Source organism: Parambassis ranga, chromosome 2, assembly GCF_900634625.1.
Source record: "Parambassis ranga chromosome 2, fParRan2.1, whole genome shotgun sequence".
NCBI classification, from domain to species: Eukaryota; Metazoa; Chordata; class Actinopteri; family Ambassidae; genus Parambassis; species Parambassis ranga.
Window position 1 is genome coordinate 8,451,173 of NC_041023.1, and position 25,236 is coordinate 8,476,408.

The 25,236-nt window shown below is 44.1% G+C and overlaps 4 protein-coding genes and 1 non-coding gene across 5 annotated transcripts; 4 read left to right on the plus strand and 1 right to left on the minus strand.

The window, feature by feature from the left end:
- Positions 1 to 534: 534 nt before the first annotated feature.
- Positions 535 to 1,957, plus strand: clec3bb (C-type lectin domain family 3, member Bb). The gene is made up of 3 exons (XM_028399492.1): positions 535 to 634; positions 782 to 880; positions 1,044 to 1,957. Exons 1-3 carry the CDS (start codon positions 538 to 540, stop codon positions 1,448 to 1,450), a joined length of 603 nt encoding a protein of 200 aa, XP_028255293.1. The 5' UTR covers positions 535 to 537; the 3' UTR covers positions 1,451 to 1,957.
- A 752-nt stretch (positions 1,958 to 2,709) lies between these two features.
- On the minus strand, positions 2,710 to 9,697 carry cdcp1b (CUB domain containing protein 1b). The gene is made up of 13 exons (XM_028399423.1): positions 9,488 to 9,697; positions 8,116 to 8,334; positions 7,322 to 7,663; positions 7,026 to 7,241; positions 6,529 to 6,879; positions 6,233 to 6,448; positions 5,784 to 6,140; positions 5,341 to 5,703; positions 5,059 to 5,256; positions 4,616 to 4,972; positions 3,985 to 4,341; positions 3,830 to 3,911; positions 2,710 to 3,750 (listed from the first exon to the last, which is right to left on the minus strand). The coding sequence occupies exons 1-13, from the start codon at positions 9,549 to 9,551 to the stop codon at positions 3,246 to 3,248; spliced, it is 3,627 nt and encodes a 1,208-aa protein (XP_028255224.1). The 5' UTR covers positions 9,552 to 9,697; the 3' UTR covers positions 2,710 to 3,245.
- Positions 9,698 to 11,204: 1,507 nt separating this feature from the next.
- limd1b (LIM domains containing 1b) lies at positions 11,205 to 12,409 on the plus strand. Its single transcript, XM_028399425.1, has 7 exons — positions 11,205 to 11,356; positions 11,432 to 11,533; positions 11,612 to 11,679; positions 11,768 to 11,830; positions 11,903 to 12,033; positions 12,161 to 12,212; positions 12,296 to 12,409. Exons 1-7 carry the CDS (start codon positions 11,323 to 11,325, stop codon positions 12,377 to 12,379), a joined length of 534 nt encoding a protein of 177 aa, XP_028255226.1. The 5' UTR covers positions 11,205 to 11,322; the 3' UTR covers positions 12,380 to 12,409.
- Positions 12,410 to 12,571: 162 nt separating this feature from the next.
- On the plus strand, positions 12,572 to 15,100 carry nrm (nurim). Its single transcript, XM_028399424.1, has 4 exons — positions 12,572 to 12,755; positions 13,455 to 13,648; positions 13,740 to 13,916; positions 14,216 to 15,100. The coding sequence occupies exons 1-4, from the start codon at positions 12,605 to 12,607 to the stop codon at positions 14,522 to 14,524; spliced, it is 831 nt and encodes a 276-aa protein (XP_028255225.1). The 5' UTR covers positions 12,572 to 12,604; the 3' UTR covers positions 14,525 to 15,100.
- On the plus strand, positions 12,958 to 13,030 carry trnak-cuu (transfer RNA lysine (anticodon CUU)). Its single transcript has one exon. It is a non-coding gene; the product is annotated as a tRNA-Lys (tRNA).
- Positions 15,101 to 25,236: the final 10,136 nt, after the last annotated feature.

Below are 25,236 nucleotides of genomic sequence, written 5' to 3' on the forward strand. Positions count from 1 at the left end.
AAAATGAAAAAATGTCATCATTTATCAATAATAACAACAAGAAATTTCTGCCAAAAACACCGGGACATATTTAAATTTTCCAAATCATTCCACAAATTTTAACTGACTTCCAGAAAATGCTTTGGCAAACTTTTTCGGAAAGAAAGAGGTTTAAAAATCTTTTCAGCCAAGAAATAACCTGTCATTTATCCTTTCATGCCACAGAGAAGTCAGTGTGTGTTTATGTCTTTTTCATGCACCTGGATGAAAGCAGGGGTTATGTCACAGCAGCTTCACACCGTCTCGCCCTGTCTGCCAGCCTCCACCTGCTTTCCAGGCCTGGTCCTGGTCAACACTCCACGTTAAGAGTCTGGAGCCAGATGACACACACACATACACACACTGTCCTTAAAGGCCTTGGAGGCTGGACTGTTATTCATACAAACAGCAGCTTTGAACTTCAGTATTTTTCCTTGTTCACAGAGATGAGAGGGAGGGTGAGAGAGGGATAAATTGCGAGCATCCACGGTGCAGCAGCCTGATTCACTACGTCAAACCATGGAGTTCAGAGGAGTGTGCGTGCTGCTGGGAGTGCTGCTGCTCACAAACTGCTCACTTCAGCAGACTACGACCAGGAGGAAGACAGTGAAAAAAGGTAACGGTAGAGACAGAGAAACCATCTGCAGGAAGAATGACAGGTTTATTCAATTCATGCTTTTATTGTGTAGTGCTGCAGAACACCTTTCCTTTTTCTAAGTTATTTACACATCCCCGTGAATGTTTACTGTGTTTCTGGAATCAGATACAACAAAGGATTCTGCCATTGAAGAGCTCCAGAAACAGATTAATGACATTGTCCATGAGCTTAACCTGCTTAAGGAACAACAGTCTCTGCAAACAGGTAAAGCCAGCATGTAAAGGTACAATTATGTACTCACAGGAAATTATATGTCAGACAACCAGAGCCTTTCCCTGGCATTTATATTTACACAATTACATTTTTAATTTTGTTTCTTCTGGTCTTACCAGCTGAGAATCCTTCTCTGCCTCTTTCTGTTTAACAGTCTGCTTAAAAGGCATAAAGATCCATGGCAAGTGTTTCTTGGCTGAACCTCTGAAGAAACGTTATCACACTGCCAGTGAAGACTGCAATGCCTTGGGCGGTGTCCTCTGTGCGCCCATGTCCGGCGATGAGAATGACCAGCTCAGAGACTACATCCGCCAGAGCATTGGCCCCGATGATCAGGTCTGGCTGGGCATCAACGACATGATGACCGAAGGCACTTGGGTGGACCAGACTGTCTCCAGCATCACTTACAAAAATTGGGACACATCCAACTACCGGAACCCCCAGCCAGACGGCGGCCAGTCCCAGAACTGTGCCGTCCTGTCTGTGGCCTCCAAGGGCAAGTGGTTTGATGAGAACTGTCGTGAAGAGAAGCCTTCCGTCTGTCAGTTTAACATCGTTTGATCGTAGACTCTCTCTGCTGCTCTCTGTGTGTACTCTTTCTGCAAAGCCACTCTGCCTGCTATTCTAAAAGGAGTTTAAGCCAGTGGTGCTCATCTGGTTTTGCATCAGGACCAAAGTCTGACTAAAGCGAAAGACAGTCGTCTGCACATGATGTTGTTATTTCTGACAAAAGTGGTGTGCTGGTATATCATTTGCAACATTCCTTGTGGTCACAATAAAACCAATGAGGACAGAGGAAAGTGAAAAAGCCAGAGACGGTGCAAGAATTTGACTGTGGTCATTTTAGGGTTTCAAAATTTCCTATGATATAAATCAGCAGTATTTTTATAATTGATGGTGTGTGTGTAGGTGCTGGCACCGTTCGCAAAGGTAAAAACCAATATGTTCACACTGCCATGAATCACCAGCTGGAAACCACTGGTTTAAACTTCACAACTACTGTATTTATCAGAACTGCAGTTTTTACATAATCTAATCTTCAGTTATTCCACTTGTAGTCCTGCAACATCCAGCCTGTTATAACCTGTAAAATTACATAATAAACTCATTTTGCTCAATCATTTCATAAAAAAAACATTTGGAGTTCTTTGCTGTTTTGTGGAGCAGGAGGTGTTGTGTGCAATGGAAATAGCGCTACATGTAAATCTAAAACCAGTTTTTATTGTTTGATAGCTGGCTTTCTTATTTGATCTTATTTATCTGATTTAATTTAATAAGGTAAAATCAGGAAGTAGTCAATCCACGCAGTGTTGCCAAATGACAAGCAGCTGGCTAAGCTCAGGCCAAGCAGCTGCAAGAGTGATATTCATTTGTGACTAGCAGACAACTGTAATCATTTCTTTGTCATCAAAAAAAAAACTTTATTTAAAAGCCGGCATCCTGTGTAGCTTCAGAACCATGATGCAGATGTGTAAACCTGGCCTCTGCATTGTTGTTCCTGCACTCTCCTCCATGATAAACACAGGCTGCCGCTCTGCAGTCGACCCTGTGCTGCTTTTCATGGCTGGAGTTGTTTTCACTGTCCAAAATGCAAAGGGCCAGTGTTTGTCACATCTACTGCTTCAGTGTGTGTGTGTGTGTGTGTGTGTGTGTGAGACGGTGTGTATCATCACTTTCCACCCAAACTATTTGATTGAATTTATTGTATTAAAAACAAAACAGTATTCACAAGTAAAGAAAAATAAATCTTAAAAAAGACTAGTAAACAACATAAAAATGCTTTAAAACAAGGACCATCGGTACTTGAATGTTTTCCACAGTTTCTGCTTGTGAAAACTAAACAAATCTCTAAAAAAAAAAAAAAAAGTCCGGTGTTATTGTTGCCTTCTTGCATGGAGTTAGATAAAACACATGATCACTACTGTCAGAATTAGCTTAGCTTAGCACAACATACACACTAGAAACAAGGTAGGAAGCTGTAAAATGCAACTCCAATGTCCAGAAGTCACTCCACAGATCAACATGTTAATTAGTATTATTTAGATGTGCTGGTGGTTTGTGTTTGCTGAAGACAACCTCATAGCTTCATGTGTTTCCTTCTTTCCTTTTGGTCTAAATCTCCACAAGAAAACGAGTACCCCGAACTATTCCTTTAAAAAAAAGGCTCGCTGCTTCTTTTCTTGAAGCTCTAGAAATGACGGAGCAGACAAAACCGATGGCACGATAAAAAGGTAAACAAACTCAGGTTCCCTGAGTGCAACGATGGTATATTGACATCAATACCGTCGACAGATACTCACTGCTGTAGTGACGATTTAGTAACAGCAGTCCATCATACAGTCACAGTCCAAAAAGGCTACAGGGACTCCTCTGGTATTGGCGGCTGTGGCTCCATATCATAACCAGAGAGCCGGATTGTGTTTATCTCCCCGGTGCTCTTGAACGTGTACAGTTCATTGTCAACCATCCTGCGGTCCTGGAAACCAAGGCTATCCTGCCGGTCAATGGGAGTGCGCGGGCGGGATGGGATGAAAGACTCAGAAGGGTTCAAAAAGGTCTTGAACTGGTCCACCTCGGGCTCTGGATCTGGTTCCTTAATCACAGGCAGCCCTCCATCAGTGGGGCCTGTAAATGTCTGATAGGAGTCCACCTGGATCCCTTTATAGGTGTCCTGAATTCTGTCGGCATAGCCGGAGTTACTTAGCAGGTGGCCATAGACCATCGCCTCATCTATGGAGTCATAGACGTGGGATTCGTTGTCAGACCGGGTTTTGGTAAAATGGCCATCACTGGGGCGGAAGATATTCCCTTTGCCGATGTAGATCGATGATTCTTTGTTTGTCCTTCCTTTTTTCTTTTTCCTGTTTTAAAAGATAAAGAAAAGTCAACAAACGAAACAGAGTGTTGACTTAAAAAGCATTTTTCTACAGGTGTACTCACTTTATGACCACACATACAACAGCCAGCACTATGAGCAAAAGTAAAAGAGCTCCCACAATCCCGAGGACGATGGCCAAGACATCTGTGGAGACAAAACACAAACAGTCTCATAATCTGAGGAATTTTGTTCACATGGATGACCTAAAGTGACTTACTGGTCTTCTGTTGCAGTATGATCTTGGTCACGGCACCAAAGTGGCGCTCCTCTGGCAAACAGTTGGACATGTTGAGATAAAAACTGTTTGGCACCACTAACGTGGTCTCTGCAGCCTCGTCCTCCCTGCGGCTCATGAGCTCTTCCTCATAGCCCAGCATCATTACCATGATGCTAGTGTGTCTGTCATCACACTTGGGCTGGCTGATGTTGACAAACTGGAGATGAGCTTCGTACTGGCTCGGCAGAGTGACGATCCAGGACACGGTGGAGAAGGGCTTCATACCCTGAGGCCAGTTGGGGGTGGCAAGGAAGGTCGGAGACGTCGGCTGAGGACTGACTCTGTAAATAATGTTCTCTGAAAAGTAGCAGAAATAAAAGTCTGATAAGTCTCCTGTGTGGTACAACAGCGCCCCTTTGTGGTATTCAAAGATAGAAATAAGAGCAAATAAAATATCACCAGATGAATCACATTTTTTGGTCTAAAACAGACATTTTAGATGCTGAAACTAGTAAATTATTTTATAGGTTTGCCTAAAAATGTAAATGTGTTTGAGAAATGTAAGCATTTTTAATATAGAAATTCTTACATTACACATAGTAGTAGTAGTAGTAGTATGTCCATGTTTTACCTGGGATCTTCTGACTGACGCTGATGTTTAAGAACGGGCCCAAAGTCTTAGTGAAGTCCTGGGCCTTAGCTGTGATGGAGACGTTGGCGTGCACTTGGACTTTCTGGATCATTCCATTAGAGCAGAAGTTTCCAACAGAAAACCCGTCAGCTTCAGCCACGTCTAATAATACAGGCTGCGTGCACTCCTGGCCCGGCAGAGCTTGTTGGAGACTCCCGGTGTGCGACACCAGATCCACGGTGCTGCTCTGAGGGATGTTGACATGCCAGGTGAAGCTGTAGAGGGGTATCGGCAGACAGGAATCCAGTGTGGGGACGGTGAGGACAGTCGAAGAGCAGGATGCTGTGTTTTGGCAGTCTTTTTTAAAAAAGCAAGAATATTTTACCTATTATAATACTAATGGTAAAACCAGGCAATCATCCAAAATAAAACGAACATCTTACCGATATCTTGGCTGGCAGTCAGGCGTACCTCTTCTATGGGACAGTCGAGGAAGGAGAGCTTGGCTGTGGTGCCTGCAGCTACATTTATCTTCTCTTTAACCACAGATTTCATACTTATCTCACAGTAGGGGTCAGAACCCACCTTCTCAATCTGCAGGGACACTCCTTGGTGTTTGGTTAGATCCACCGTACACAGAACTATACAGAAAAACATGACAAGAGTTTTTAAGCTCCACCTTGTCTCTGTCTGGTTTTAAATGCTCTGTAGGGTCAACACTGTACCTGGATGACCGCTCCTCACTACAGACACTCTGTAGTTCAAGGTGAGTCCTTCCAGTGTGCGGTTGGTTTCACAGTTCTTCAGCACCATGTTGAAGTTGCCCTGCTGGTGCTGGGGCTGAGGATCTGTCAGAGTCAGCTTGGTCACCTTATTTGGGTCCTCTTTCTGGTACTCCACACCCACTTCATCACTGAGGCATTCTGGAGCCGTGTAATCACGGATGTGCACGGTGTAGTTGTGCATGCCGGGCACTATGAAGCTCCACTGCATACGCTGCATATCAGGGAAGTCTTTTGGGTAGTTGGCTGTGATGAAGTCCGTGTCTGAAACCCCTCGAGGTAGGCTGACCGTCACTATGGCTATCACTGAAGAGACAGAAGCAGAGAATACTGTGCTTAGAAAACAGATCTGGACCAAATGTGTATTATGATACAGAAAAACGTACTGTCTGTCTTAGGTCCAGAGTTGAGTTTGAAGTCAAAAGGGTTCAATTTTGTGTTCCAAGGCACCTGCAGCGACACACGACCCTTATAGCGAGCCAGGACTGTGGTTACAAGTCCTCCTTTGCAAAAGGTTCCAATGGTTGCAGGTCCAGAGCGCAGATAAGTAACAAGAGAGTATGTATGTTCATCCAGACAGGTCTCCCCATTGGCAATCTGTCGCATTCCCATTTCAGGAAAGTCCACTTGGAAGGCATGATCGGACAGGACCTTCAGGTCCCAGGTGAAGGTCCGGTTAAAGTCTGGGAACAGTGAGGACTCAGCCTGAACGATGTTGCCCGAGCAGGAGATCTCTGAGCAGTCTATAGACAGAAGAACATCAGTGTTTTCTAGACTTCAACATAAGCTGTGAAGAGGTCAAATAGATTAAAATGTGATTAAAAATAAGTCATACCAATTTTTCTGTTGATCTCCACAGTAAAAACATCCTGAGGCCGAGGACACGTAAACTCTACTGACGTGTTTTGAGGAACTGTCAGTTTCAGAGTTTGTGGGTTGCATTTCTGTTTGGGTGCCTGGTCCACACACACACTGCAGTCTGGCTCTTTACTCACACGACTGATGATGAGGATGGTGTTGGGGTCAGGGGTCACAGACATGATTCTGCCAGCTGATGGGGAAAATTTACATGAAGACAGTGAGGAAGTCTGTTACTACATGTTAATGTGGGATGTTGAACGTGGCGCTCACCTCTTGGTGCTGCTTTGACATTAAACACTGTCTTCTCTAGTTCTCCTTCTTTGGGCACATCCACGGTCATAGTCGTCACTCCAAGCAGATCCAGATGAGACACAGTGCCGCCTTTACAGTAACTTGTAGTTTTGACTTCTCCGCTGCTTTTGGTTGAACTCACTGAGTATTGAAAGCCATCCTGACAATTTTCTGATGCAGACTTGTCTTTTAGTCCATCACTGGGAAAGTCCAGCGTTAATACAGTCCTCTCTGGAACACTTATGTCCCATGTTATGGATCTTTTAAAGTCCTTGAATAGGTTGGGATTAACTTCTGCTGCAGCAGGGGTGCAGGAGGTCTCAGTGCATTCTGAGTAAAGAAAGTAATAATGTTATTTAGCAAATAAAATGAATGCAAAAAAGATAAATAATGATAATGTAAATTGTTCTTTTCTATTTTTACATTTTTGTCCCCATGTATTTAATCTATTGCATATCTCAGATTATTGCTGTTACCTATTCTCTTCTTCATCTTCACACTGAACACATCTTGTGGTTTTGGACAGCTGAACTCCACAGAAAGGTTTTCACTGTTGGTCAGTGTCTTTTCTTTTGTGCTGCAAGCACGAGTAGAGCCCTCGGTGGTGCACACTTCACACTCTGGTTCCTCTACTTCTCGGCTGAGGACCACCGTCGTGCTGGAATCAACCGTTATATCCATCGTTCTGCCCTCTAAACAGGGAAAAAAAAAGAGTCGGTAAATCTACCACAATAAGTAAAGATAAGCTGAGCAACTCCACCTAAAATCTTACTCAGTGGTCCAGCGGATGCTTGAAACAGCACTGATTCCACCCGAGTCTTCGGTTGAACTAGCAGTGACACCACCGCCTGATTAAACAGTTCGAAACGGGTCACAGAACCACCTCGACAATACTGAGTCCGGCCCCCGCTGCTGGTTTTAGATGTGGCCACTGAATACTGCAAACCATTAGGACATGACTGTGACGTCTCCTTCAGTCCCTCCCCAAGGATGTTCAGAGTGACCACTGTCTTCTCAGGTGCAACCAGCTCCCAGGTGAAGGTCCTGGCAAACTCTGTCAGGATGTCCGGTTGAGTTTCCACTGTTGTGGGGCTGCAGGCGTCCTTAGTGCATTCTGGATTTGAAACAAAGACCATGCACATCTTTTAATTGTAATATGAGTTTATATTTATTTTGCCTTTTTTGCCAATGTATCATGCTTTAAAGTTACTATACCCACACTAACTATAGAAAAACACTTTATTTGTGCTGTTGTGTTTCAAATATTGACTCTTTCTCTAAGTTCTTTTTTTTAGTCCACTAAAAGCTACACTCTAAATGTTTGTTTTCAGTTTGTGGCTGAGCAGGTTGTGTTGTATATGATCAGGGTTTGTTTGCTGAAAACAGCTGCAGCCACAAAAGGTCATCAGTAAAGCTGGACAGCTAATCGATGGGCTGAAAGTCACAATAAAGCCGAAGGGAGCAGGAAACTCAGGTGATCATTCTATGCTGGTTCACCAGCGTGAGCGATGCAGAATTGCCATCTTAGAATAGATCAGGCCAGAAAAACAGTCTGTGTAAACCCACCAATGGAGCGAGTGACAGTCACAGTGAAAGCCGATTCAACAGGCTTGGAGCAGCGGAACAGCAGGCTGACATTTTCTTCGGGTACCAGAGACAAGGAGGTGTGACAGGAAGTCTGCGTGTCGTTCAAACTGATACACACAGTGCATTGATCCTCAGGGAGTTCGGTGGACACCGTCACGGACGAACCTTTATCTGGTCGAACCATCGTCCTCAGACACTCTGAGGAAACACATCAACAGATGTTGTAAACCTAGAAACCCGTGAATCTGCTGGCCCACAACATCTCAACAACCAAAGTATACACACATTCATGTTTATCAGAGGATGAACTATACTGATGTTGGTATAAATCATTAAATACCTGCACAGTCACACACAGGTGGTCAGACAGATGAATGCCGACAGTGAGCAAACACAGTCACATACCATGTGCCAAAGTGTCAGACAAAAAGCAAATCAATTAAACACCATGAGCATGAGTATCTGTTTTGTCTCCTGCAGTGAAGGAAACCTTTTACACAAAACAAGTGCTTACACACCAGCGGCTGTGAAGCTACACCACAGGTTTGGTGTCACATCGTTCCAGTTTCAGTCACAGGTATGAAAAATAAAACATGTTCTTCAAAGGTTTCTGTCACTCTCTCCTAGCTGCTTTCTGGTATTTGATCGGCAGATTGGAACTGCATGCAGTAAGTGTGCATTGAAATTGAGACAAAAACAAAAGTACAATACACTGGTCTGCTGGTATCATTGTTTCAAAAGGAAAACAAACAAGAATTTCTCAACTTGCAGGAACTTGACAGCCTCACTGGAGCACTCAAAATGATATACAAGCAGGAGCGCTTCTGGTGGCAGTGAGTGTTTGGAGGATGTCACAGGCTGCTGCAGAAAGTTTTAAAGAAATCAAAAATGTGGAAAACAAAGCAACGTTTGGAATAAAATATGACTTTTAAAAAACACCCGCCAACATTCATAGATTAGCAGCAGATTGATGGTCAATCATTAATGAAGTGGTGATGAATTCAGGCCTCCAGGAAGCTCCAATAATGCCTCATAAACCTTTTGAAAATGGAGGTCTAGATGTCAGAGATGGGAATTATTGTACTCAGAAATTATGCTTCTGTCAGCATCTGTCAGCTCAATCAATCATATGTGATATTGTCTTCATTATCTTCTCATTTATTGACACAGAGCTGCTTTTGGCTCTGGCTGGCCGCGCACCTTATCTGTACTTATCCGCCTCAGTACATTTTCCGGGTATTTCAGTGCATATTTTTTTTAAACTGTAGCCCACAAGAGAACCAGTGTGGAAACAAATAAACAAAGCTTCAACAAAGACAATCTGAGCTCACATTTCATGACATTTTCTCACCTGTTGAGTCCATTGCTGCCCAAAATAAAAGTCCCATCAGCGCGCAGGACGCGTGGAGCCGCATGTTCACAGATATAACAACTTCTGTTGTATAAAAATGTACAAATATGTGTAAAAACAAGCCGTTGTTCCACCTCAAACACACGGTTGCATTTTCCCTTCAACAAAAAGCGACAGCGCTGACAGCCACTCACTTCCTGCTCTGTACTAACCGTGCGCACAGGCGCAGGGAGGGCGTGGACCGCAGGTGTTCTACCTGTCCTGACTTGACGAGAGAGCGAGCAGCAGCAGCAAGGCCCTGCTGTGGTACATTTGAACTGAAGCGCTACACAGACACACGCTACACGGACGTTTTAATAAGATCCCCAGTCCTTATGTGACTCCCCTGGCTGTGTGTGGCACAATGGGTGCCCTATTTATACGCAGGCCAACATGCCAAAGATTGTTGGCACGGGCCTGTGTATCCCCCAAAATGAGGCGGAGGCAGGGTGTGGAAACAAAAACGGATTTCTTCTTGAAATTAAACATACAACAGCAAACTTTAAAGATATAAATGTTCTTTGATACGATTGAAGAAGGGTGAATTCAGAAATAAAGGGTTCAAAATCAGGTTGTGCCTGGAGGACTGTAAAATGATGATGAAAATATGAATAACTTATGGATGACACTAGGTGTATACACTGTTAACACTCCCAGTGTTGCAAAGTTTCCCTCCTGCCTCCACATGCCTCCTGACGCAGACATTCCAGCACAGAAACACACCTGAGGGCACGATCCCTGATACACACACACACACACACCGTGCACTGATTTACCTGTTTATCTCCAAACATATGTCTTCAATAGATCTAAAACATATGTCTCAATTTAGCCCAAATCAAAGACTAAATCTTCAGATTTTACTCATTTTCTATTCAAATATCAGCTCATATAAATGCAGGGATAGAGTGGAGGTTCAAAGACACCTAATTTGTGTAGAATCTCCAAAACACATACACACACACACACACCTTTACAATCAACACACTGACTTCTCTTTGTTGGACCAGTTTGACAGCATGCAGAGTGGGCGGTGTGCAGGGTGAATTCACACAGCTTCAGTTGTGACTTAACAAGAGACCTCAGTGAAGGAGCAGCAGCTGTCAGAGCTCCACTCCCTGACTGTGTAACTGTAGATCAGTGACAAACATGTGCAGCACAGAGCCTCTTTGAATCCTCAGTTAATAGAGAGAGAGAGGAGAGATTTTAACTGTTGTGGTCTGTTCATGTATGTCTCCTTTTTTTAATAAAAAAAAAAATCAAAACATCACAGTAAATCAGAGCCACTGAAAAGAGAAGCGAACAATATATAATTTAATATTTGTAAGTTACATTCAGCATGTTTCACACCTCTTGCTGTTATTTGGGTAGTTCTGATTTTGGTAAGATGCAGCGCCTGAACTGTCCACTTGGGGGCAGTAATAGGAGACAGATAATCAAAGGAAGGCCTCTTTGCTTAGATGCAAACAGACTGCTGCTTTTGGACTGTCACAGCATCACACTGATCTACACTGATGAAATCAAGGAACCCATCTCAGATGTTCTGAAGGTCCAACTTCTGCAAAAAGAGAGACTTGTATGATCCAGATCTGTCCTGCTCCTGACTTCATACCAGTTGCCACCCCCTCAGCAGCCACCTCAGAGGAGTCAGGGGGTCTGAGGACTTGCTGCACCCATGTAGACAGCAGCTCCCCTTACAGCTGTCTGCAATGCACATAAAATTAGACCCTCAGTCAGTCAGTCAGTCAGTCAGCTGTACTGTATGATCCAGACCACTGGAGGAAACATCGTCAGAGATGGAACCCCTTCAGACTTCCAGTCTGTTCTTTGGTGAGAATGAAAACACGGAATTAGTTAATCCCACATGTCTTTGTGCATCCTCCTCATGTTGTGTGTGGTTTTCAGGAAGTTGTACAAGGTGCAGAAAAGCAGTGTACGGTGCAGGAAGAGCTTGTCGGGCGATGGGAAGTTTATTCCACAACGCATGCTTCACCTGCAGCGTCTGCAGTGAGTCCTCCTCATGTTAAAGAGGATATCAGGGCTAAAACACCTTTAATGTTTACACAATTTCTTCATCATCATCAGGTAAAAAACTCAGCGACAAGCCATTTTACACAGTGTCAGGACAAATCTATTGTGAGGATGACTTTTTGGTGAGTGTGCCATCTTTGTTAACAGATGGTGGTGATGTGTTTTTATCCACTTAAACTGTACAGTGGACTCTTTTGTTATTCACTGCAGTTCTCTGGAGTCCATCCATCCCCAGAGGTGTGTGGCAGCTGTGGAAGTTCAATCACAGACCTGGTGAGTATTTCTCCTTTTACATGCATACAGTATGTGGCATGCGATGTCATTTTGTGTGATCTTTTCCATCAGGTCCTGCAGGCTTGTGGGAAGTCCTACCACCCATCCTGCTTTCGCTGTGTGGTCTGCAGACAGAGCCTGGAGGGCCAGCCGTTCACCGTGGACTCAGAGTGCAGGGTTTACTGTGTCAGCGACTACCACAGGTGAGTGAAGTCACAACCAGAATGGACCCAGCTCTTCAGTTCACAGTGAAAAGGGGGGGGGGGTGCTGTCAGACAGGACATACGTCACACCCACTCATGTTTCAATGAAACTAGTTTATGGTTTCAGGGTCCAGGCTCCACGCTGTGATGCCTGCAGGATGCCGATACTGCCAACTGAGGTGACCTTCAACTAAAAATTACATTTTCTGCAAATGATTTGTGAATGTTTGCAACATTTCCCTTCCTTTGTTAATTGTTTCAGGGGTCTACAGAGGCTATTCGAGTGGAATCATCTAGCAGAAATTTCCATGTAGAGTGCTATGATGGGGAGGTTACCCTCATTTGATTTATGTCCTTTTGTACATTTTGATACCGTAATAAAGTCACTCAAAAAGTCTTAAATGTTGTTTGGCTCTGACTCCCTATAATTAACTCTTTAAGATTTTGAGTTTACTTTACTTCCTGCTTGTGCTGTGACCGCAGAGCAGCGCCACCCTGTGTTGATTTCGGGTATTACCACAAACCTCCCTCCCGGAACTGTGAAGTCAAATGAAGATAAACGCTGATTGAAATGGCGTCAGTCGCGATACGTGGCTGGGCTCTGTGTAGCGTTTCTCTGTTAAACTTTGTGTTTGTATTCATCTCCGGGGCAGACTTTATTCGGTTCGTGTCGTTTCGAGCTATTTATCACAACATCACCGGGGACACGACACTCTGTCAAGGTAAGCTCTGGTGATCAGTGCTGGAGGGAGGCAGGCAGAGGCTAGCTAACAGTTGTGGAGTAGTTGTGAAACTCAACAATACTTGCAACACGTGTTTACTTTAAAATAGACACACAGCGGCAAATGTTAAAAGTTGCAAATACTGACGTCTTAATACTGAAGACTATAGTAGTTGTTCAAAGTACTAGAAAATGTTAGCATCGCCCGGCTAGCTCAGTCGGTAGAGCATGAGACTCTTAATCTCAGGGTCGTGGGTTCGAGCCCCACGTTGGGCGAATAGTTTTTCCTCCTCCTAGTGTTTAACTTCGTTGCAGAATGTATGACTACAGTTGAATTACCAAGCAGAAGAACTTTTTGATCGCTGTATAAAGGAAATGCGAAATTTGAGAGTATTTTGATCTGGTGTTGCAAACCCCGCTTTGTGAATTGCCTTTAAAGGGCCCGCAGACATTTCAAACCAATTCATGGCATTCAGTAAGGTCTCTGAGAACTGTAGTGTTCTCTGTGGCACGTTTGACGCATGAGTGCCTTTGAAAAGGATTTGTGTGTTCTCGGTGTCTGCGTAGATGCCATTGGTTTGTGTCTATCACTCACTTTAGTTATACACTGCTGCTTTTTGTGTTTGTTTTTTATTGTGTAGATGCATATTTATCTTTACCTACTTTTGAGTGACCTCTCGTCTCATTTTCCTCATTTCAGACTCCATCCCATGGTCTGTGGCTCTGCGGGACAGCTCTGTCCTCTGGTCTCTTGTTGTGGATCTGGGTCTGCTGGCTCTTTTTACCTTGCAGCACAGCCTGCTTGCCTGGCCGCCTGTTAAACAGGCCCTCCAGTCAGTGCTAGGGGTCCTGAATAGGACAGCATACTGCTTCAGTACGGCACTGGTCCTCCAGGTACATGTTGAACTAAGCTGTAGTAGTTCAGGAGTTAATCATATGTTGTGTACCACCACATATTGTTTCTCTGTTCTCCTGCTTTTATTAGATCCTGATGCGTTACTGGCAGCCGGTGACTGGTGCCCCCTGTCTGTGGTCAGTGCGTCATGCGCCATGGAGTATCTGGTTCCCTCTGCTGTGCTTCACGCTGCACTTCCTCTGCTGGGCCATCATCTGCAGCATCCTCATGGTCTTCGATTATACAGAACTACTGGGCATCAAGCAGGTAGGTTAATACAAAGTTTCAATTCAGAAGTGAGAAATGCAGAAATTCTTTAACTAATCAATGGTGCTGTAGTCATACCTAAGTCACACTTTGAGTTTGTTGTTGTTTCCATTAAAATTCAAAGAATGTGACATTTCCTTACTCTAAGGTGACTAAAAATGCAACAATAGCTAATGTTAGCTTTCTCAAAAACAAGATGCTACATTTAAACGTGCTATCCTTCAATAAATAAGTTCTTTGAATGAGGACAAAGTGGCTTTAATTTATAGGTAAACATTATAAACCACCTCCTTTCTCAGGTGTATTATGAGTGTCTTGGTTTAGGAGACCCTCTGTCTCACAAGTCACCCCGTGCCCAGCGCCTCCTGTCTCACCTCCGTCACCCGGTGTGCCTGGAGCTGGGTGTCGTGCTGTGGCTCTTGCCGGCCTTATCCCTGGACAGGCTCCTGCTGGCAGGGACTCTGTCCACTTACCTGGCCCTGGCACACTCTCTGGACAAACAGGATTTAGCCTACCTCTGTGTGCAGCTTAACAGCAAGATGCAGCTCTTTACAGAGCCACACGGGAGCAGCACTGATGCAATGACTGACAGGGACAAAGAGAAATGAAACATGAATCTGACATTAGCCCAAAATGTTCTCTTTAGCAGCCTGATCTCTCCGGATGTGGTTTGAGAAAGGGAGAGTTTTCGTGCTTATTAGAAAATGAAAGATTCACTGTCAATGCCTATTATTAAATGCAGGTTAATGTGGGAAGAAAATTGTGTCAAAATGCATCTTATGTAGAAGATATTGCAACAAAACCCTCTGATTATTTCTTTTTTAAATACACTGAATGGTTTTTGCATACTGTTACATTCAAAGTGCCAAGTACATTTTACACTGTATTTCTCTGTAAGAAAATTCTGATTTTATGCCATGTCTGTCACACTGAGATTTCACACTGGCTGACAAAGCTTTGATTGTATTTCTTCAGTTGCTTTTATTTGTTTGTGTAAAATCAGCAGTAATGGCAGCTGTTGATGTGACTTGAAGATGAGCTCACTGATTTTGATTTCATTGATTTTGCTCAATGACCACTATTTCACATAATGTACAATGTGATGTTTCCTGTGTCTGTATCGTGCCATCACTGTAACATTCAGTATTTTTAACACCATTTAAATACATTTAATAGAACATTCATCCTATCAGGTCTGTTGTGCTTAATGTTTCATGAATATGTTTTTGTCAAGGGCAGCAAAGGAGTAATGGAAGTCATGGTTCTCCCTCCTTTGGCTTAGAATAGATCAAGTGGAAGGTGCAATAGTCATGCAAGAATATGATCAGCGTAATTTAAAAGCAGATTTACAGGGCTGAGAATCTACCTTTGAAATTGCTTTGATTTTAAAGTCAGACTTCTCACTTTCTTTCTCAGAAGTAAGAGGAAGAGGAGTTCTGACTTTATTCAGGATAATTCCCTCAGACAGTTCTAAAATCCCCTTTTTCTTTCTAAATATTTCTGCACAAACTTTAGAGAAAAAATAATAAAAGTCAGAATTCTTGGAAGCTAAATGTAATCCCTGGATGCTGACCTCTGAGAAGAAAGTCAGAATCTGTCCCATACTGTTCATACTCCCATACTGTTGTCACTCATTAATGACCCGCACTGATCTGCTGTCATTGTTACCGCTTGTAAAGAAACATTTTTGTTTTACTTTTCCTGCATCCTTCTTCTGATGGGTGGCACCTATAATAAAAACCAGCGCTGTAATAGTCCAGTATAAAGAACCACATGAGGGAAGCTGATCGCGCCCCGTGCGCTCCGGTGCGCGTTGCCCTGCTGACACCACAGCCCGTTTCCACCACCCCTCCACCTCCACCTCTTTTCCAATTAGCCCTGTGGGACAGAGGGATGAGACAGGGAGGGAGGGGGGGTGTTGTGGTCGGACAGACGGCCGTGCTCTTTAAACGCCTTTTCTTAGGTCCGACAATATGGTGTGTGCCACTAAACTCTCCTGACGGAATTGAGCGTAATTATCGGATTACAGCGCTGCAGCTCTGAAGCTGGAAATATTTACTACCACACAGACGACGGAGGTGCTTGCGTGCGCCGGTGCGCTGCCAGGTCTGGGTTTGGTCTTTAGAGGTCTCTTTTTTTTAGTTTATACATTAAACCGTTAGTTGCTGGTACTGGAGAAGATTTTCTTTGGTGGAGTGGAGCGCTGTTAGGCGCTCGTGGATATGTAAAGTGGAGGTGAGACAGTGGAAAGTCTGCAAAATCTGGAGTTGTGGTGAGTTTAATTTGACTTTTTAATGATAAATATAAGAGATAACTTTACATAATGAGCAGCAAGTTAATCTGATGACACAGAAACAGCTAAACTAGACATGTTATGAAACACTGCAAACATAAGAACTGAATATTATACAATCAGGGTGTGTCTGTGTCTTTTATGTCCCATGGGTTTTATTTTTGGCACCTCATGAAACATTTTGTAATGAGAGAACATTGATGATTTGTAATTATTTTCTGTTTTTGCAGAGGATTATCAGAGGCTCTGAAGAGGAACCCCTTTGTTCCAAAAAGGAGCACCCTCTTCTGTTATGTCTGTCTCCTCTCTGCCAGAATGGAAGCAACTCCTTCTGGAGAAGAAGAGGAGAGAGGAGGAGGAGCGAGAGAGGAGAGAGAAAGAGGAGGAAGAAAAATTGGCCAGCATGCCTGCCTGGAAGCGAGGGATCATCCAGCGAAGGAAGGCAAAGCAGGAAGGCTTGGGTGACAGGGAGAAGGAGAAAGATGTCTGCCTGCTTCAGGTGGACGCTCAGTCTCCGTCTGACGGTCTGAGTGACACGGACAGCTCTATAACAGTCAATCTGGGAAGTGAGCCATCACTTAGTCCAGATCCGGGGTTGTGGTTGGATGCAGAGCCCAAACTTGTGAGTCAGGTGTCTGTAGAAACGATAGTTCCAGTCCATGAAAATCCATTTATTCGCACACAGAGTGCATGGAGGAAAGCAAGGGATGCAGAAGTGGGGAATGAGCCAGAAGTTAGGGACAGGGACAAAAACAGGAGTCAAGATGGGGAGCCGGGGAGAGGGCGAGATATAGAGCTGAAAATAGAGAGGTTTAGAGATCTAAGTGAAGGAAGAGAAAAAGAGAGGGGCAGGGACAGGAGTCTGGGAAGAGAGATTAGCAGAGAGGGATGCGAAAAAGACAAAAGCCAATGGAAAGAGCAAGTTAAGGATACAGTCAGAGAACAGGAGCTCCTTAAAGTAAGAAAAGACACAGCAGAAAAAGAAACACATTCACCAGCTGGCTCATTTTCTCCCCTTGTTCCTTGTCTTCGGACCATCCGAGCCGACAACATCATCATCATTGAACAGGACAGGAAAGGCAGTGATGAGAGAAGGGGTCGATGGAGAGAGGCGGAGAGGGAGAGGCCTGAGGAGGACCAGCAGGGTAAGAGAGCGATGAAGATGGACCTGAGAGAGATCCTGGCTGGAGGAGGGAGCGTAACTGAGATCCGAGCTTCCGAAGTTCTGATCATAAAACCCTCAGCTGACCCCGAAGAGAGGAAAGGCAAAGAGGAGGGAGAGATGCAGAGCAGTATGGATGTGAGGAGAGAGCTGAGAACAGACATGTCCTGGCTGAGAGAAAAAGACAAAGAGAGACCGTGGGGCCAGGCCACGGTCATTAATAAAGACAGCAGGAAGGACAGCCTGGATGATAACGTGTTTGTGGATAGAGGAGGAAGGGTCAGCCAGCTGGTGACTAAATTCGGACAGCACCCCAAACCTCCATCTCGATCTAAAAGCTCGGATAATTTCCTGCAGCCAGGAAGGAGAAAATACTCAGGAGATGAAGATGAGCAGCAATCTGAGGAGAGGAAGGCAGACGGAAAGAACATGCTGTTGAAAAGTGTCCCGAAACGCTCCTTCAGCTTCTCTGATCGGGTCATCTCCACTAAGGAGAATGGGATAGATGATGACGGATATTATGAGAGGAAAACACGCGAGAGGATACAATCAGACAGGAGTTTAGCACCATGGATAGACATAGGTGGTTCAGGGAAGGAAAACACAGCAAAGATCAAAATGGGATGTGCTCGACTTTTAGACAGAGAGCGCTTTGGAAAGAGTAGAGATGTAAAAACTGAGGATGAGATGCAGAGGAGTGAAGTTAAAAAAGTGGAAGCTGTTGATAAAAGGGCTGCGGAGAAGCTTGGTGATGTAGATGGTGACATGGGGTTCACAGTGGCATCAGTCAAAAACACAGAGGGAATATCATTTGCAAGAAGAGTACCAATCAGGCAGGATGGGAAAGCTAGAGAGGTGAAGCGACTGACAGGCGAGAGGAGTTTGGAAAGGGAGCCAAGCGTAGAGAAAGAATTACAGGCAGAAGGACAGACTGAGGAGCAAGTGTGTGACAAAACAGAGTTTTTCAGAGAGGACGAGAGCACAATCTCACCTGAAACTGCATCAGCAGAGCCGCTCAGTTCGTGTAACAGCACCCAGAGTCTCTACAGACATGATCCAGCTTTCACAGAGTGCTCTAGTCTGCTCTGCACAGTTACAGACAGGGCCGCTCACAGAGATTGGAGTGGTACAGGACCACAAGGACCCTACCTGCTGCACTCCGTTTTGTCCCAACACACAGAAGACCTTATAACTAAAATAGAAAAAATAGGAGAAACAACTGTTTATAGTAACGAGAGAGCGGAGGGGGCTTACAAAGCTACTCACAAAACAGCCAAAGAGGCACAAACATGCAGCAACAGTGGAGAAGAGATCCTCAGTCCGAAAAAGATGGCACCCACTGGGATCTCTCCGGGCCCCCTTGAAATTCAGATCCCCAGGTCTGTGTTTTATGTTGCTGAAGAAATGATGGAGAGAAAAAACCCAGTGGGTCAAAGCAGCGAGGGCCAGGACTGTGATGCAGGGCAGGGGGTCGAGAGGAGGCACAGCTGGCGGATCGGGAAACCACTGAGCCGCATTGAATCCCTTCGAGAGAAAATCAGACAGAAAGAGCTGGAGAGGCTGAGACAAAGAGAGGCAGAGGACGGAGGTGAGAGAGAGGTGACGGAGATCAGTGATACAGCTGAGGACAGGGGGACCGAAAAAGATGGGGAAGCTGCAGCTCAGATGCAGAAGAGGGCAGTCGAAGCAGACAGGAGACAGGAAGAGGCAGCGGCACAGGCAGCCATGACGGCCTTTGACGTCACAAAGGAAGTCGACATGTTGAAAACCTGCCCTCAGCTTCCTGTTTCTGTCCCACACACACAAGAGGAAGTGACAAGCGGGTATGCCTCGGCTGCCTCCGAAGTCATCTCTGATAGCTTCCAGATATCTGAGGATGAAGACAACCTCCTGAAACATGAAGGAAAGCTGAGACAGAGCAGTGAAGAAGAAAAGGAAGAGGAAGAAGAAGAGGAGTTCTCAAGGGAGGAGGAGGAGTACACATCGCCTTTCGATCCTGCACAGTCTCACTCCCCTTCACCGCCTCATCCTGACTCCCTCGCAGCCATGAGCCGCATATACAACTTGGAAACTGCAGGCTCGAGATCGGGCTTGTGTGTGCGGGAGAGGACAGTTGACATCTCTACATCACCAGTGCACCTTATTAAAGTGAAGCCGCTCCTTTCAAACTCGCAGCAGGGGGACAGCAAAACACTGACAGGTGACGACATCAGCGGGGTTCAGGCGATACAACGGCAGATCGAGCAGCTTCAGGTGAAAGAGCAAGAAGCACTTAAGTCTTCACCAAACACTTCTCTAAGGGACAGGGAGACGAAGGGGCAGCAGAGCCCCAGAGAAGTGTTAAAGCACCAGCTAAAGGATGATGACAAGACCCAGGAGAAGGGTCAAGGAACACCTGAACTGAACCCCACTCTGTCCCCTCAGCGTGTTTGTTCTCCAATATTTCAGTCCAAACAAAATATCACCGTCAGCCCCTCAAGTCTCAGGAGCCAATCCCCGGACACTTTTCTGAAACCCACAGAGTGTGCTCCAACACCTGCACCTTCTCCAAGCTCACCATCTCCGGCACACTCACCTAGCATCTCTCCATCACCTACTCCATCGCCCCCACTCTTCTCCATCAAGAGTGCCTCTGGGGGCCAAGTGAGGAGAGGCGCCACCATCACAGTCACCCCAAAAAAGTCTGCTACAGGAGGAGGAGGAGGTGGAGGAGGAGGAGGAGGAGGGGTGACGGTGTCTGCAGCTCGGCCAGTGGCAGCAGCAACAACAACATCTGCAAAGGCCCCATCTCAGCAGACGACCCCCACTGTGGCCGAGTCAGGGAAGAAGAAGTATCCCACTGCAGAGGAGATAGAGGTGATTGGTGGATATCAGAATCTGGAGAGGTCCTGTCTAGTGAAGAATAAAGGGACCCCAAAAAGGGTGAGTGACATGTAAATGTAAGATGCTTCTGTAGCTACATGTTTACTTTACATGTCCATCATCAGTAAATCAAAGCATCAATTCCAAGCTGAGTCTGTGTGGCTACTTGCTGCAGCGCACAAAAATGCATGTAGTGGAAAACCAAAACTGTATTAGCCTGCGTCACCTGCCTGAAGGGCCCTGGTTGTCAGGCAGAATCCCCTTTCACTGGGAGAACATCCCTTTTGATTGAGAAGTGCGATCGCAGTGACCGTCCTAAGCCGGTTAAAGCCTTATCAAGCACGACATCTTGATTCTTAACCATAAAATCCTGGAGTGATCTCCTTTGCCATTTGCTTCTGTGGCCTCATGCTGAGCAGACTTTTGACTTATACCCAGTGATAATGACCTGCCTTATGATTATGAGTTTGAGTTAAAGCTATAGACAGGTTTGTATTATTGGAATTTTAACACAAGGCTTGTACGAGCGACCCAGACAGTGAACAGCAAGGCTGCAGGCTTCAGTGGAAACATTAAGGTAGAAGTGGAAACCACAACGACAGGCTGTGCGGCTCCTTCCTCCTCCTGCCCACCTAACATCACATGCTTCTCTGTAAATACAGACCCGACTACACTGGTATTTCACTGGAGCTCATGCTGGACTTTCCTTATTTTCTGAATCCAGTTTGAGAAACAGATGAGCTCTTATGTAACAGAGGAAGACTCTAGGAAATAGACCTTTATTACAACATCCCGAGAAGATAATTCTGACTTCATTTAAGACTTTTCCTCCCCAGTTTTGTTGCTGAGCAGTATGTTGCCATTTGCCTGCATGTTCCCTTGTACAGTTTTCTGTCGAGTCAGCCCTCTCCGCCTCGCAGACAAATCTCTCTTTGTATCTTCCTGGCTGTTTCCTAGCGGGGGTTTTGGTTGTTAGTTTGGAGTCTTGGCAGACAGTTTTTGACCACGCTGACCTTCCACTGTTTGGCTGACAGCAGAGCAGGCAGCCAACTGGGTGAAGTGGACAGAAATGAAAGCTCACAGTGCATAAAAATGACAGTTTCACAGCCATATTGAGCAGACTACAAGCTTGTTATTTGGTCTGACAGAAACTCCCTGCCTGTCACGCTGCATGTTTTTGCTCACTTCCTCTTTCAAGCTTCTGCACTTCCTCTGAAGAAGAGACCAGAAATGAGTGCAGGAGGTGACGTGGTGTCCATTTTTGAATGCAACTCAGACTGCTGTCTAACAGGACCCTGTGTTTCACAAAGGGAAACCTGAATCAAGCAATCAGTTTCAGTTTCTGTGAAGACATTTCTTCATGATCGTGTTGCCTCCTCAGCCTGTCAGTCTGAAACTCTCGTCTTTAGCTGCAGTGACCACTGAGTGATTCTCTGACCACCTGTCACTCTCACGTTGATGCCCTTTAGACTGTTTGACGTCAGGCCTCCTTCCCTTCCCCCTCTCTGAACCATCATGTCACAGAGGGGGGTTAACTGCTTGCACCTCCTCATCCTCCTAATTTTCTCTTTATACACCTGCTTTTGATTTTCAGTCATGCATCAAACAGTCCTTGGCAGGGTTGATTTGAGTTATTGAGCTATTAGTTTATTAGTGCTTCACATTTTTGTTGAAAAGCATCCATTGTTTTGCTGATTTTTTTTCCACGAAGCATTCCCACACATATTTTGTGAAAGTGTAAAGCCTTGAAATGCCTCACAGTTCTGAAAATGCAAGGTCAAAGGTTTCTTCCCTCTTTTTCCCATCCCTGTGTCTCTGCTGGTTCCTCTGCCGTCATGCTGTGTTAGCCCGGGTTAATCAGGTTCAGGGAGGGAGGATTAGCCTCCTGTGCCTTAGCACGGTTTGGCCAGCCTCTCTAATGCAGAGTTATTATCTGCACTCCTCTGCAGACAGCTCCATGCACCTCCAGGACTGTTTACTACATGTAGGCCTCAGAGCTGAGCTGTTGTTATTATGTGACACACTGTTGATATGCTGCTGTGTCCTGTTGGACCTAGGCGGCCTGTTTATACCACATCGAGTAAATAAAGTTGTGTGAAGCACCACAGGGACTGATATTCCTTTTTTTTTTAAAGAAGAGAAGTTGAATGCGTGTTCGGTTCCTGCTTCTGCTGGTAAATAAGCATCACAATCAAAATGTGAGCCGTTCAGTCAGTAATACTTCTGCAGAGGGAGTATTTCTGCAATGTTAAGCCTCAGGCTGTCAGTTAACATTACCCTGATGGCATACAAACACCTCACAGAGCCTTTCATCCAGTGTTTACATGTTGATCATATAAGCACAAGACAGAGGAAATAGTCTGCTCCTACCATGGACTACAGAACTGAACTGAAAGATGTTAAGTTTTAGATAATTTTGTCAAATTTAATGAGCATTCATTTATTTTATTTATTCATTTAGACAGAGAACTACGTGTGTTTGCACATATGTTTAAAAAAATAAAAAAAAAAATACTAGAAGTTTTAACAATAAAACTAAACTGAAGTTTAGATACAGAATAAATCCTGGAGCTACAACACATGGTTACATTTACACTAATAAAACATAGGATTGTATTGCATAAATACATCCAATCATGGGGCCAATACAGCATCAAACATTTAAATAAGAAAGCAGGTTTAGGGGTCTAAGCAAACTGGAGTCTGAGGTTCAAGTCCCCCTGACACTAAGAGCTGTTTTGTTTTCACCCACAGTTAAATTCCCATGTTGTGTGTGGTTAAGTTTCATTTTCAATGACTACACCTAACAAATTTTGTGTCTTCACATTTGCAGGGGAAGGTGTGCTTCGACGAGGAGCAGCTGGAGCAGGTGTGCGAGTACCCGTCAGAGACTTTCATGCTGACGTTCACCTCCTTCCCTCATGATGCAGGGAAGACGGAGAGGCAGCAGGGAGAGGAGGCACAGGAGGAGGAAGGTGAAGCGGAGGGGGGAGCGGCCGTGATCAAGAGCACACGCAACATGGGGGTTGCAACAGGACCACGCCTGAGAGTGGGTCAGTGTCACCCCCTCCTCAAAAAACACAAGGTGTAGTGAGACTGTCTAGAGGGTTTGGATTATACTTCTGATGCAAATGTGCTAATGCAGATGATATTGTGTATTTTTTCTTAGATAAAAAAATATGAAAGTTTTTCTACATCACCACAAAATAGTTAATAACAAATGCAATATCTAATCCTGTTTAATTACTAAAAACTACAGTGCCCAGCTTTTTGGGAGTCTTTTTTTGTTATAAAATGTATAATATTATTGGCAATGTGTGGAAGTGATTTGCTTTAGCTAGTATAATATCAACATTTTAAAGAAAAAAAAGGCCAACAGTATATTTTCCACGTGCAAAAATCAGCTTCTGGGTCGATGGTTATGCAGGAAATCCAAAAAAAAGCTGCTTTTTTGTGCAAATATCTGACCAGTTTTGTGAATAGTAGCAGGTGAGCTGTGTGGGCAAGCTTCTCAAATAATGATTAGAAAATTAGAAAATAATAAAATAAAGAAATAATACAACAATTAAAAAAAAGAGAGCGAATGGAACGTATGGCCGGTGAATGGAAAGATCCCAAAATACTAAACAAGCAGAACAGAGATCCTATATTTACCTTCCGTTGTCCGTCTCTCTGTCTTCCAGATGAGTCTTGCCCTCGGTAGAAGCCAGGCACCTTCGCCAAAATTATCCATGTGATGAGGTCACCAACATTTTACTGAGCAGAATTTTGGTTTTTATCGTGCTTGTAATCCATGTGTTGTTTTGTTGTGTCTAGCATTGGGGTGAATGAGTGACAGTTCAGTGTGGTTCATGCGGTCCATTAAAGGGACACACCTGTGTTTACTAGGGGGGATATCACCTAGTTTATTTTCAGGGAAACTGATGGACAGTTTTGAATGTATAAGGATGGTACGCGTGTTACAAACCCTCAGGTGTGCACTGCTGGGTGATGAAGGATCACTTGTCTATGCAATATAAAGGATAAGATTTTATTTTTTAGTTAATATATTTGATAGTTTCTTCTCTGTTGATGTCTTTCTAATTTTGAGTCAGCACTGCCGTGATGTTTATATCATCTGGTTTCATGTGCCTGCTGGATTTGCCCATACAGATGATATGAAGATCTGTTACTGCAAATTTTTGCTTTGAAGCCTTTCAGGAAAAAAACTCCTCTCAGTGGGTTTTGGTGCAATGTTCAATGTGATGAGGGTTTTTTTTTTAAAAAATAATTATTATTAAGGTTTAAAGGAGCCTTACTGTTCACAAAAACAGCTCCAGTAACAGTTCAGCTAATGTGCATGGATTCAAATAAAGGTTTTATTTTGTTTTTTTTTTGTTTTGTTGTTTTTTTGTCACATGACAGAGTGGAGAGTGAGTGGAAGTCCCTAAGAGGAAGAAGATTTTATAACACAAAGACACAATTCAATAAACAGATTTCATTATGTGCTAACGTCTGACTTTTGGCTCTGCTTCATTTCTAATGTTATATATGAAGAGTATTTCCTCTTTGTAAAAATCAATATGATAAAAAAAACAAATAAATATTTCTGAAAACAGCGTTGGTCCTTTCTTATTTAACTAGTTTTACAGAAACATTTTTCTGTTTTTCTGATTAAACATTTATATATAGCTTCATATAAAAACTAGTTAAGTTACATTAGTAATAAATGTAAATAATAATAAATACATTTGTTTAATATTAGTTTCATTTGGATTCTGTTCTTCAGCTCGTTTCATGTTCTTTTGATCTTTTTTGTGTGTTCTTGTGAGCTTTTGTATAAAACATGATACGACACAATAATTAAATCAAAACACGGCCTGTGTTGGTTTCTTCTTTTTTTCTTTTAGCGCCATGTGCGTGTTTACAGCAGTAGGTCTGTTTATCATGCGGTGAAATAGCGGCCCCCGGCGGCCTTACGCGGCACTGCACGTACACTCGCGGTCACGTAACTGTTTATGGAA

Bases quoted from the DNA above. Each gene is read 5' to 3' on its own strand.
- clec3bb (XM_028399492.1), top strand. From the start codon at position 538: ATGGAGTTCAGAGGAGTGTGCGTGCTGCTGGGAGTGCTGCTGCTCACA. The intron at 635-781 runs GTAACGGTAGAG...TTCTGGAATCAG, and splicing joins GAGGAAGACAGTGAAAAAAG to ATACAACAAAGGATTCTGCC. The intron at 881-1,043 runs GTAAAGCCAGCA...TCTGTTTAACAG, and splicing joins ACAACAGTCTCTGCAAACAG to TCTGCTTAAAAGGCATAAAG.
- limd1b (XM_028399425.1), top strand. From the start codon at position 11,323: ATGGAACCCCTTCAGACTTCCAGTCTGTTCTTTG. The intron at 11,357-11,431 runs GTGAGAATGAAA...TGTGGTTTTCAG, and splicing joins GACTTCCAGTCTGTTCTTTG to GAAGTTGTACAAGGTGCAGA. The intron at 11,534-11,611 runs GTGAGTCCTCCT...CATCATCATCAG, and splicing joins CTTCACCTGCAGCGTCTGCA to GTAAAAAACTCAGCGACAAG.
- cdcp1b (XM_028399423.1), bottom strand. From the start codon at position 9,551: ATGCGGCTCCACGCGTCCTGCGCGCTGATGGGACTTTTATTTTGGGCA. The intron at 6,141-6,232 runs GTATGACTTATT...TTCTGTCTATAG, and splicing joins GGAGATCAACAGAAAAATTG to ACTGCTCAGAGATCTCCTGC. The intron at 3,912-3,984 runs GTAAGTCACTTT...TTGTCTCCACAG, and splicing joins CATACTGCAACAGAAGACCA to ATGTCTTGGCCATCGTCCTC.
- nrm (XM_028399424.1), top strand. From the start codon at position 12,605: ATGGCGTCAGTCGCGATACGTGGCTGGGCTCTGTGTAGCGTTTCTCTG. The intron at 13,649-13,739 runs GTACATGTTGAA...TGCTTTTATTAG, and splicing joins GTACGGCACTGGTCCTCCAG to ATCCTGATGCGTTACTGGCA. The intron at 13,917-14,215 runs GTAGGTTAATAC...CTCCTTTCTCAG, and splicing joins AACTACTGGGCATCAAGCAG to GTGTATTATGAGTGTCTTGG.